Raw genomic sequence first — 12,294 nt, forward strand, 5'->3', positions numbered from 1 at the left:
TGAGCCTGGGAGTCGGCGACCGTATGCGGCGCAACCATGTGGTACTGTGTTGTGATTTTGTGAATGTGTGATGCGGTCATCCGGTCATGAATCGTGCAATTAGGCCCGAGCCTGACTCATTTCTTATAGCTGACCCGTTAGACCATAAATGAAAATTAAAAGTCTAACCTATCATAGGTAGAACCCGTGGGTATCCAAACCCACGGGTCCAATTGCACACGGTTCATTCACCATGAGTCAGGCCGGGTCGTATCCGTAGGCCTGGTCTGGTGTGACCACACGTCGGACAACACGAAGAACCGGCCGATGGTAGCGTCTGTCACGTGAGTACTAGCCGTTACCTGATGGACTACTCGGTCGACGACTTGCAGCTTTTACGTGCGCCACGTCACGAATGGCACGACTAGGCGAGAAGGGAAGGAGGCCCCATCGTACCGCCCGCGCGCGCGCGTTACCTGGCCCGAACTGGCTGATGGTGAGTTGGTGACAACTGCATGCATGCATGATTGCAACCAGGCACGCGCTGACGCGCAATTGTGCCGTGCTGCCGTTGAACGATGTCAAGAAAAACGCAGACGCAATGATCCCTATCATGTACTACCACTACAGTAGTACCGGAGATGCGCGAGGCAAGTGAAACACCTGCTGCTGCTACGGTACTTACGTGCGCGCCGAGAGTGTTTGATTGCTCCCATGCATGTTTGAATCTGATCTGTATATGTGAGTTAGGTTCATCTTAACTAGGTTTAGCGGTGTAATATTGTTATGGTTAGATGGGTCGTGACCTTCTAGTCTAATAAATTTTTTATATTTTATAATGTATTTTTTATATTTTATACTGTATTTTAGATAATCTTTTATATTTCATTATTCATCCTCTGTAACCCGGTTGAAACCTATTTAGTTTCACTGGCCCCTCTAAATTTCAGGGCAAACTCTACCAATAGTAATTTATTTGATTGTATGTATCTATTTAGCATGGCTGAAAAGAGATGATGTTTGGTTACTAGTACGAAGACATATTGTATGAGAGAAAAATATACAAATAAATGTTATCATGATATTTATATTATGTCATTGTACTATTATAATTATTAGTTTATTTTATTAAATCTTAATATTATTTAAAATACATTACATTTAATACACGCTAATCACACACTAATAACATTATTAGCTGGACTCTATACTTGCATCATATATCTGCGGAGCCAAATTGAATGCATATATTTGCATCTCGATAGCTAAACTCAAGATGATATGTAGACAACTAAACAACTACTACTTTCATCTTATAAATTAAGCTGAGGTATATACAAACAACCAAATATACCCTAATTGAACGAACTCTTGACCGTCGAGCGAGCTGTGTGACGATGCATAATCGAAGTCTTTTTTGGCCAGGACGTGTGGTGGGCTTAAATTTAGCGATCCAACCAAGTGGCGAGAAAGAGTGGCGACAACGCGAGATGATAGAAATATCTGAGCTTGATTTGTGCCACCTGTGCCGGACGACAGGCCCGGCCGGAGACACACGCCGGCAGCAGACACAGCCACACAGGCACCACATTCTTCGGGAGGAGAGAGAGGGGAAAAACAGAGACATTTTGTTGGAAAAGCTTTTATATGTGTCGCTCTCAGGTTGACGATCAGGATTTGATTCCCATCGACTGTGGATGACTAATGTATGGTAGGGTGTTTTTTCCTCCCACTATCAGTAGCCGGGACTTGTAGTCAAGATAATTGATTACACCTAGCCGATTGTCATCACTCCCTGCCTTCTCAAGAAAACAAGCATATATGTATGAATACTTCGTACTACTGTTATGGCTGCTACTTCATCCGATTCCGAATATAAGTTTATATAGTTTTCTTTCAAATACATTAAATATAAGTTAATTATAACTTCAATACATTTTTATATTTTATCCTTGCATGTTTATCCTTACTACGGATGTAAGTTTTGTATTTTTAGTCATTAGATCGACTGATACTTGAAAAAATAGCTAAAGATTCACCATCACATAATTAAGTTAAAAAAAATTAAACTGAATGTGAACTCAGAACAACTTATTGGATAGTCACTTACATCTCTAACCCATACTTTATGCACCTAATTTATACAATAAACGCTGCCCACCTTAAATCTAGCAATAATTATTAGACAATAGGTTCATTGTACTTCTAGTCTTACTTCTTGTACATAAATTATAATAGACTTATATTTAAGATGGAATGAGTAATATCTTGTGAGGGGACGCGTCATCTCGGTCATCACCATAGTGCGACCCAAAACTGGCTCCGACTCGCAACTTGCTCAGTGTGCGGCCGCGGATGCGCTTCACAAACACGGCAACCCTGCAGCGTGTCGAGCTCTCAGCTCGCTCAGCTGTTTTCGACCGAGCACTCATCATTCATCCGTTCCCGAGTTCCGAACGCCGCAAAGTCACGGGCCCGCACGGCTGCTCCGTCGATCCGATCCACCCGACCGAGCACGCTTTCTTCCTTTCTTTCTGCATGCATCTTGTGCAGGCAACACGGCCCGACAGCACTACAACCGTGTGGAACCCTGGTCACTCAGTGCTGCTCCTGTTGCATATGCCAACAAGGGTGTCGTTTCAGACCAGAGGATTCGTTTTCCGCAACTGATACATCGTCGCCACAACCGTCACGCGACTGAAAACTGAAACCGGACAAGTGTTTAGAGATGATCGGTCGCATGATGTCGGGCGTCTTTTGTATCGCAGGGTCAGATATTTCTACGCACTCACATTTGCCTGCTCGATCCGGTCACTAGCAGCACCGGTTCACAGATTCCCCCCCCCCCCCCCAACCACTCCTCTGTGAGCAGCCAAACATGGTTATGATCGAGAGCACCGTCATCGTCGCAAGATCAGTAGAAGAACGCCATGCGTCGACGGGTTGTGAGGATCCATATTGACTGTCACGAAGATCAGATGATCACATGGTACATAGGCTTGGTAGTGAGACTGCGCTAAGACATCTTCAAGGAAGAATTTCTTTTAGCGCTCCAATAATTTCTCAATTCCCTAAATCATTTCCTCTAAAACGAGATTCTCATTTCCCTTCACGAATCCATTTAAAAAAAACTATTACAAATAAGAGAAAATAAAAAAAAAACAGGGAGAAAAATCAGAAAAGGAATATAGTTAGAGATGGTCAAGGTGCCGTCCAGGAGCTAAAACGCAACGACTGCGTCAGACCTCCACGAGCTGAACCTTAAGCCAGCCGTTCACCACCACCAAAACGAGGTCACCAAGAAAACCACAGCTAGAGAAGTAAAATCTACAAGATGCACTGGGAACTCAGAAGTGTCCTTCATTCTCACAAAATTTTCTGAGAATTTACAAGTACAGCCACATGCATTCACTATCCAGTACAAAGCTGCCGTTTCCTCTCTTCCCCTCCCTAGAAATGTACATCTAACCCTCCCCCCTGCCGCCGGAACGCAAATTGACTTCGAAGAAAACAGAAATGCATAGGTGGACCGACGAAAACTTGTCTGCACCTAACCGTTCTCAGTTGGTGAATCCAGGCTCCCCTGCCCATTCTCGATTGCGCGCCTCTTGTCCCGCCAATTCTCACCCCACATTTTTGCCTCGGCCACCATGCGCTCCCGGTCGCCCCACATCTTTGCCTCAGCTACCATGCGCTCCCTATCACCCCACATCTTCGCCTCGGCCACCATCCGCTCCCTGTCGAAATCCTTGTTCAAGATGCCTGGAAGGTCCCGAGGGGAAACCTCCCTTTCCTTGCCTGGTGACTTGTGGCCGGAGCTGCTGGTATCATCGTTCCTGGAAACCACCCTGCCATTCTCACCAGACCTGTTTCTCTGATCACCACCTGGCTTCCTTGAAGCATGAGCCGCATTAGGATCATATGATTGAGATGCCAAGTAGGAAAGAGCAGTCACAACATCAGCGATGAGTGGACGGGAAGCAGCCTCCGACTGAATGCACATGGAAGCAACCGCAAGCGCTTGGTAAAGCCCACGCATGGGATATTTTCCTTCCAGCCTTGGGTCAGCCATTTTAGGTAGCTTTCTTCTGTCATTAAAAAGAGGCCGTGCCTGCCAATTAATAAACACCAATGTGAGTAAACGAGGTTTATCCTTTCAATCCACAACACAAAATCTGTTCTAGTAAATCAGGTACATCAGTATAAGCATGAAGGATAGCAAATTACAAATGTTACTTGTTCAGCTCACAATATCTCATGTTGTCGTGCGTCTTTTACAAGGTACCCGCACTTTCAGTTCTTGTTCCATACCCTTAAGTGACCAAGCAACAACCGTACCAGTTTTTGTATCCTATCTTTCAAGTAACCAGCAACCAATCTGACTATAATTTATTTACAAGAAAAACTTTTCAATTAATTTATGAAACAATGTGGTTAGTAGCCTTTACAAGCCATTAAAATATGCCACTGGCATCCACAGCACTAATATATGTCAACAGACATACTACAAGGAGAGAATATCAGCAAATAGGTAATGCAACGTGCATTTGCAAATAATCAGATCACTTACCCATGAGACAAGGTTTTGTTCTCCGTGTGGTCTGGTGCTGTCGATAGCCCTACGACCAGTAATCAACTCAAGTAAGACAACTCCGAAGCTATACACATCGGACTTGACTGTCAGTTGTCCTGTCATAGCATATTCTGGTGCGCAATAACCATACGTTCCCATCACACGTGTAGAGACATGTGATTTGTCACCAACAGGACCCAACTTAGCAAGGCCAAAATCAGACAGCTTTGGGTGGAAACCTTCGTCCAACAGAATGTTTGATGACTTAAAATCTCGATAAATAACTGGTGGATTAGCTTTGTCGTGAAGGTACTCCAGTCCTTTGGCAGCACCTGCGGCAATTTTCATCCTTGTGTTCCAGTCCAAGGCCTCCTTATCGGGAGGTAGATCTACATCAAGTAAAACACCCAGGTCAAACAAACAACTACTAAACTGACTAAAATGAAATGACTCACATATCATAGGAATATCATACATACATTCCCTTGAAGGAAGAAGGTTAAAGACATTTAAGTAAAATACTAGAATTATCAACAGGGATAATCATAGAGACATGTTAAACTCGGAAGTGTGAACCACTGATTCAAATTTTAAATGCTTATATATCAATTGATAAAGCTAGGGAGAATCAGAGAATGCAAAACTACTACATAGTAACATATTAAATTTAAAAAATATTATTCAATGGTTTACTTTCTGGGCACAATAAATCTAAAAGGTACCAAGGCCTCAAGGATATGCTTAAGCAGTTCTGATCACACGGATAATTTCATCAATTGATTTCAGCATGTCGCATTACTTTAAAGGAAAACTTTGATAGAATGAGAACGAATTTAATTTGTTTGCAATTTTGGTTCACCTTCATTGCGTAACACAAAAGCGAAGACATCTAACCTAGATGACATAATAATGTCCTAACTATAACACATGAACAGTTGAAGGCATTCAACTGGTATTGGATTACAAACAGCCATAGTTAAAAATGTGAAGAAACTGTGATACAAACATGATATACTAACAGAGGGTGCATAGTATGCTGCCCTGCATCACTGATGGGTCTTGAAAGAAAAAAAATCAAAAGGGAAAATAGTGTAATGGAAGTGTTTGCAGGGCTAAGGAATAAGCTAGCACAACAACAAACATTTGCCAGTAAGTTTTTCAAAAAAAAAAACATTTGCCAGTGCGAGAGAACAGATTAATGAAGATGGATGCATACAAATAAAGAGAAGACAGGAGAACATAGAGAGAACTGCAGATTGAAAATCGTAACGAAGCAAGCATGTGACAGACGCTAGGACAGGCATTCAGGTAGTCACGCGAGAACATTGATTGAAATATTGACAGGTGGTGGTCCTATGCAAACAGTTTCAATACAGCAAAGAAGAACAGCATCTGTACCATGCAAATGATCTTCCAATGATCCGAAGGGCATATATTCATAAACAAGAAGGCGCTGGTCTCCGTCAGCACAGTAACCAATCAAATTAACCAGGTTTTGGTGATGTAGCAAACTGAGCATGAGGACTTCTACAAGAAATTCTCTGTTTCCTTGAAGCCCATCCCTATTAAGCTGCTTTATAGCAACAACCTGCAGCAAACACATCACGCTTCAATAATCTTAATTTTTTTCTCTCATCTCATTGCTATGTTTGCATGTACTGTTCACCGAATTCTTTCAGTACACTAGCAAAAGACAAGAACATAAGGACTGCAATCTAAGCAAATAAACTCCACTGAACAGCTACTATTTCAATGCTTGACTAAAACGAACAGTACCAAATCCACAACAGTGCAATTTGCTCTTTTCTCGACAGCAGAAAGCAGGAAAAAGAACAAGCTCACATTTGCCAAAACAAATTACCTGGCCTGTGCTCTCCAAACGGCCCTTGTAAACGCGTCCAAACCCTCCCTCGCCCAGGAAGCACTCGGGCCTGAAGTTCCTTGTGGCAGTGGCGAGCTCGCGGAATGTGAAAGTCTGCGCCGAGATGACATTGCCATTGGCATCCTTTTGCGCAGAAACCTCTCTCGCGAGCGCATTGCTCTTCCCCCTCGCTTTCTCAACCGCTGCACATATCGATCATCACAAGAGTAAGAACTAGCAAGCTAATCAGCAGTCTGACCCAGACGAGTGAATTATGATTTGAAATAGTATACACTGATCGCATCAGTCCACGAGTTCAACGCTCCATGATCTATACTTCCCTCCAAGATCTGGAGCCGGCACATGAACCCAACTGCCAACCTAGGAGCATCCAACAACTCAAAGAGACGATTCTAGCTTTCCCTCCGTTTTCGTATCAAATTTCCCATCTACTTACGCTAATTCGACACGCAAAGATCGCCATACGCTACAAGGACGAGCACTAAATCAGATCAAGAAGGCATGGAGCGGTTGAACCGCCACGAGGGGGGAATAAACCACCGCCCCCGGATCCGATCCCACCAACCAACCACCGCGTGCCAGGATCCACCCACCCAGCCAGCGCAGGGAACGCACCTGCGGAGAGCTTTTCGACGCGCGGCGCCGCCATGGGCGCCTGTTGCAGGTCCGGGTACCCCCTGTCCCCGTGCCGGCCGCCGTACGCCGCCGCAGCCGAGGACGAGCCTCCATACCGGTCTGCGCCGCCGCCGGGCTTGGGATTGAGCTGCTCGTCCGCGGGGGAGTCGAAGCACGAGAAGCAGCCCATCTCCTCCGGCCAAGAAAGCTACCCCGGTCGCAGCGCGCGCGTGCGTTGATCAAGGCAGGCGCGACATTTCCTCCGCCCTCTGCGCTGCTCCGCCGCGGGGAGACTCCGCTTGCCTGCGTGGGACGCGGACGGGATCGGATCTTTCCGGCGAGGGGATCGAGGGAGGGTGGGGGGAAGGGAAGGGAAGGGAGGGAAAGGTGCGTTTTTTATTGGGTTTTTGGAGGGGAAGCGAGCAACGGAGCAAGCTATTAAGCTAGTAGAGTGCTGCTGGTGCCTCCTCGTCTTTATCGCGTTTTGCGGCAGCCGCCCAACTAGTACGCGGCTTTGCCTGCCTTCAGACTGACTACCACTCCGACGTCTATGCCCGGTCTCTTTTTAAAAAAATAAAAAATAAACGTACTAGAGTTACCCATTATATTAAAAAAAAGTCTCATAGACAAAAGTTAAAAAAATATAATAAAAAAATATGCTAACAAAGAGAAGCAAAAGATTGTCAACTGCAAAGCTATAAACCTACTCTCTCGTAATTAGGTGGCTGAGAGGCCACGCATTAACGAAGGTCTAAAGGGCTATCTCATACTTGTTTTTTTTTTTTTCAATAGCCCAATGCAGTTCACAACGATCAAATATTCTTGTGTTAAGTTCTTTCTAGATTTCCCAGCAGATAAGCATTAAAAGAGACTTCAGGCCTTTAGTCGGAGTGTTTGACTTGCAAGCCATAGCAATCCACCATTGGTGCATAGAGGAGGTTGATTGCCATGAACTCAGATGGATTCCCAGTTGAGCGATCCAGAACAGTTTATCCCCCCAGACATGTCTCATGAAATGGCATTCAACGAACAGGTGGTGTCCAGACTCCAAAAAATGCCAGTAGAGTATACAAACATTGTTGCAGGGTCAACCTCTATGGGCCAGTCTGTCCAAAGTCCACAGCCTATTTAGGTTCGCTAGACAGGCGAAGAACTTGCATTTGTGAGGCGCCCAAACCTTTCAGAAAAGAGTGTGGAAATTGTAGTCTATTGAGGTGAGGAAATGGGCCGTATAAGATGAGGTCGCTGAGTACTCTCCATGCTTGGAGAGCTTCCAAGTGATATCATCCTCCATGGGATATAGTAACTGCACCTGTTGGGACGCGATCCAGAGGTTCATGAATTCCATGAGGTTGTCCCACATGGCTCTCGAGGAATTGTGAATCCAAGTAGCATCAGCTAGAGCATCCTTTAGTGACATGTTTTTCGCAGCAAAGGCTCGGTACAAGTTCGGGCGATATCCGGAGTCGCTGGACGTGGTGCCAGGCTGAGTTCCAAAAGGAAAATTTTTCCCTATTGCCGATGGAAATACAAGTTTCACTTGCGAAATGGAGCTTGTCAGACTTGTCACAGGGGATCTCCAACCCCACCCACGGCTTGTGAGGCATTTTCTATTCGTTCCAAAGCTAGCGCATGCAAAATAAACAAGATAGGAATTCCAGATTCATGATACCCAATCTCCCTTTGCTGGTCAGACGATAGGTCCTATTCCAATTTACCTTGCATTTACCCCCTGAGATGGTTTCAAACCCAGCCTAAAGGAAATGTCTACGCATGTGGTCAATAGATGTTAGGACGCTTTTTGGAGCTTTGATCGCTGTGAGATGGTAAATGAGCTGTGAGGTGAGGACCGACTTAACAAGAGTGAGGTGCCCGCTTGGGCCAATCAATTTTCCTTTCTAAGGTGCCAACTTCTTGGAAGTCTTGTCAATTAAAGGCTAAAAATCACTCCTTTTGAGACAACACATGGAGAGCAAAAGGTCCAGGTATGTGATTAGAAAGGACGTATGTTTCACCAATATGCCCTCCAGAATGTCGTTTAGGTAGATAGCATTGCATCATATCCCTATCACTATTGACTTGTTAAGGTTAGCATGAAGGCTCGTAGCTTCCCCGAAGAGCTCAAGAACTCAAGCCAAAGCCGAAATGTCCTTCTTGATCGACGTGATAAAAAGTACCGCATTGTTTGCGTACATGGAGATCCGGACCTGGTCCGGGCATTGGTTGAGCCTACTAATGATGTTTTGCCGGAGAGTTGTCTCGATGATGCGTTGAAGTGGGTCGATGGACAGAATCAAGTGGAGTGGAGAGAGTGGTTCGCCTTGCCTTAACCCACGATCATGCTTAATAGAAGGGATCGGGATACCATTAAGTTGAATCCTGGAAGAGGAAGAGGCTAACAGGGTGGAGATCCAGTCGCGCCAGCGAGGAGGGAAGCCTAAACGCTGCAAGAGGAAAGAAGGAAATCCCAATGAACAGAGTCGAAGGCTTTGGATATGTCTAATTTGAAGAATAGAGCTGGCATCTTGCTTCTATGTAGCCTTTGCACTAAGTTTCTCATCGGCATATAGTTGTCTTGGATGCAACACTGCTAGATGAAAGCACTTTGGCAAGAGAATACCAAAGAGTTCATGTGTGACATGAGGCGCAAGACCAGAACCTTGGTTAGCACCTGGTTTTTGTCCCTTGCTTCCAAGATCTGGTTGAAGTCCCCCAAGATGAGCCATTTGTGCCCCTTCTTCTTCAAGGATCTAGTGGGGTCGTAGATTGAAGTTAGAAGGAATTTGGTGGTTCATTCCTTGACGAGCACCATGGCGGAGATGTGGTAGCTTCCAATATTGAAGTTTCAGAGTTCTACGAAGTTGTCATCCCATAACGACATAATCCCGCCCCTCGGCTTGATAACTCTTATGGCCAGTCTATGTGCGAAATTCGAGAGCCTCTCAGGAATGAAGGAGGGAGAGATGACTGACTGCGCCTCACAAAGCTTAGTTTCTTGGAGACATGCGAAGTGGTAGTTTATCGTTGAAATTGTCTTGTGCACAGCAGAGCACCTAGCCGCCGAGTTAAGACCACGCACATTCTAGCACAGGATATTAACATTCGGGCCAATCATGTAGGGGACGAATGACGCACATTATCATAGCAGCAGAGACATGCATAGGGACTGGCCAACTACTATGGCTAGACAAAATGGCGCTAGGGGTGCATAACTAGCCAGAGTTGTGGGCCAGGAAGGCAGTTGGCATGGCTGCGACTAAGAGTACTAGAAAGGTGGCTATGTCTTAGCGAACAAGCATACAAATTGAAGACTAACATGGTGGTAACCATAACAGCAGGGCATGCAAGCTCCGGCCAGCCCTAAGCAAGCTTCAAGCTCGCTTGACCCTAAATATCAGACGCTCCATCACCCACCAGGTCCGCAAGTGTAGCATTTGTCTCCTCCCTTGCATGATCATCTAGCTAGACATAGCGCAATCATAGCATCAATCATTTCTTCCAGCAAAGGGCCATTGAACATGGCCCCATATTCCTACACATCGATTGCGATGGGTTGAGACTCGTCAAGCAGACCCAATTTACGACATAAGTTTTCTAGTGCCCGTTGTAGGGAAGACATTGGGAGAGAATTGGACAGCCTTGCGCTATGCCTCACCTTAGAAAGGCGGTAGATCTTCTTGGTCCTTCGGCGAGGCACCCTTCGTTTAGTGGGGGTGGTGACACCGACTCCTGGAGAAGCACACATGGCGGGGTGGAGAAGAGCTTGCCCACTTGAGGGGTTCCAATTGGATTGCCACACCCCGACGGAGAGCGCAAGGGAGAAGCATCGACTGGCGTGGCAGCTGGCCTGGGCAGAGCAGCCATAGTTGTGAAGCTCATTGCCCCAGATAGAGTTGGTGGGTCAATGGCCTTCAGGAGATTGCCACAATCTACCAGGGCAAGTTGGCCATCAGAGCCCTACATGGGTGGTAGCAGCGGCGGGCATGGCATACGGATGGCTAGGTCTTAACGCATGAGGTCAAAGGCAATGAACAGTGACACCAGGCAGCCAGGTGCCCCGATGCCGGTAGACGATACCGACGGCATAAGGCTTGGTGCCTCCATGGCCAAACTGCCAAACTGGGGGAGGTAGTGAGGAAAAGCAGGGGGAGCAAGGGCACCTCTGCGATGCCCAGCTTGCCCACCATCACACAAGCCTTCAGGATGAAGTCGTCCGCCCGATGCATCCAAGTTGACTACGTAGCCTACAAGTTAGATATACAAGAGCAAATTAAATCAAAGGATTCATGGATGAAGCAGTGGCCCTGGAGGAGGTCTTGGTCCTGAAAGGTGAAGGTTGCTTGAAGAGCTTTGGGTTGGAGAGCAAGGAGTTGATTGGCCAGTGGGAGAAGGGCTATTGGCTCCTTGCAGAGCTCCTGCAATGGGTAGGGCTCCAAAGGTGTCGATGACATAGCCAGTGGAGCCAACACATGCCCATCAGCGGCCACTGGGGGAGTGAAGGGCGGTGGGGGCTGCCCACTGCCATGGTTGGTGTATCTATGGGGCAAGTGAGTTCTCTCGTGTCAATGGCCGCCACAGTTGGAGTCATTCTTGTCATGGCCTCCCTGGCTATGATGGTGACCGTGCACCTCTTCATCATCATCAGAGTCGCAACAATGGCTTTGGTACTCGGCGTCACGGTGATGGTCATCTTGTCGCACCCGACATCCATGCAAGCGACCGTCATGCCCGCGATGGCCATCGACCTAGTCTTCAGCAGACGAGTCACAGCCATCGCCATCATACCGTGGGTTGCCACCACATAGGGGGTGGATTGGGGGACCCTATTAGGCCCCGACTCCCCATGCACCTTCCTGTGAACCACAAGAAGGAGATGTTTGTTAGGGCGAACGGTGGTGCAGAGTCAGAGGAGTCGTTGTAGATGAAGTCGCAGTTAGCCGTGTAGAACTCAAGCTTGTCCAGGTGAACCAAGATGCGGTGCTTCGTGCTGTACTACCAACGCTCGTAAGGCACATCAGAGACATGCAAGGAAGACGAGGAAGCACCCACCAGCTTGTCGATGAAGGTTAGCCAGAGGATTTTTAGAATCTTACAAGGGTTTGGTGTCCATGCCCATAACTTGATGGACCTGGTGTCCGAGGGATGCAACATGTCGGTGGTGATGTGTTCAAGGGCGCAGGACTAGCTGAGGATGCGTTTGATGATCTACAGAGACCATGTGTGGATTGGGACACCCTCCAGGCAC

General features: G+C 46.6%; 1 protein-coding gene across 4 annotated transcripts; it reads right to left on the bottom strand.

Moving 5' to 3' along the window:
• Positions 1-3,321: 3,321 nt before the first annotated feature.
• LOC133922092 (serine/threonine-protein kinase PBS1-like) lies at positions 3,322-7,491 on the bottom strand. 4 transcript variants are annotated; one of them, XM_062367262.1, is made up of 6 exons: positions 7,050-7,191; positions 6,707-6,900; positions 6,414-6,616; positions 5,951-6,140; positions 4,550-4,941; positions 3,322-4,090 (listed from the first exon to the last, which is right to left on the bottom strand). In XM_062367262.1, exons 4-6 carry the CDS (start codon positions 6,069-6,071, stop codon positions 3,530-3,532), a joined length of 1,074 nt encoding a protein of 357 aa, XP_062223246.1. In that variant the 5' UTR covers positions 6,072-6,140; positions 6,414-6,616; positions 6,707-6,900; positions 7,050-7,191; the 3' UTR covers positions 3,322-3,529. The 4 variants fall into 4 exon arrangements, with proteins under 4 accessions (XP_062223246.1, XP_062223244.1, XP_062223243.1 ...); XM_062367260.1 differs by lacking the exon at positions 6,707-6,900 and having other exon boundaries at positions 7,028-7,491; XM_062367259.1 differs by lacking the exon at positions 6,707-6,900 and having other exon boundaries at positions 7,050-7,488.
• Between the last annotated feature and the right edge of the window lie 4,803 nt (positions 7,492-12,294).

Source organism: Phragmites australis, chromosome 6 (genome assembly GCF_958298935.1).
Source record: "Phragmites australis chromosome 6, lpPhrAust1.1, whole genome shotgun sequence".
Classification (NCBI taxonomy): Eukaryota; Viridiplantae; Streptophyta; class Magnoliopsida; order Poales; family Poaceae; genus Phragmites; species Phragmites australis.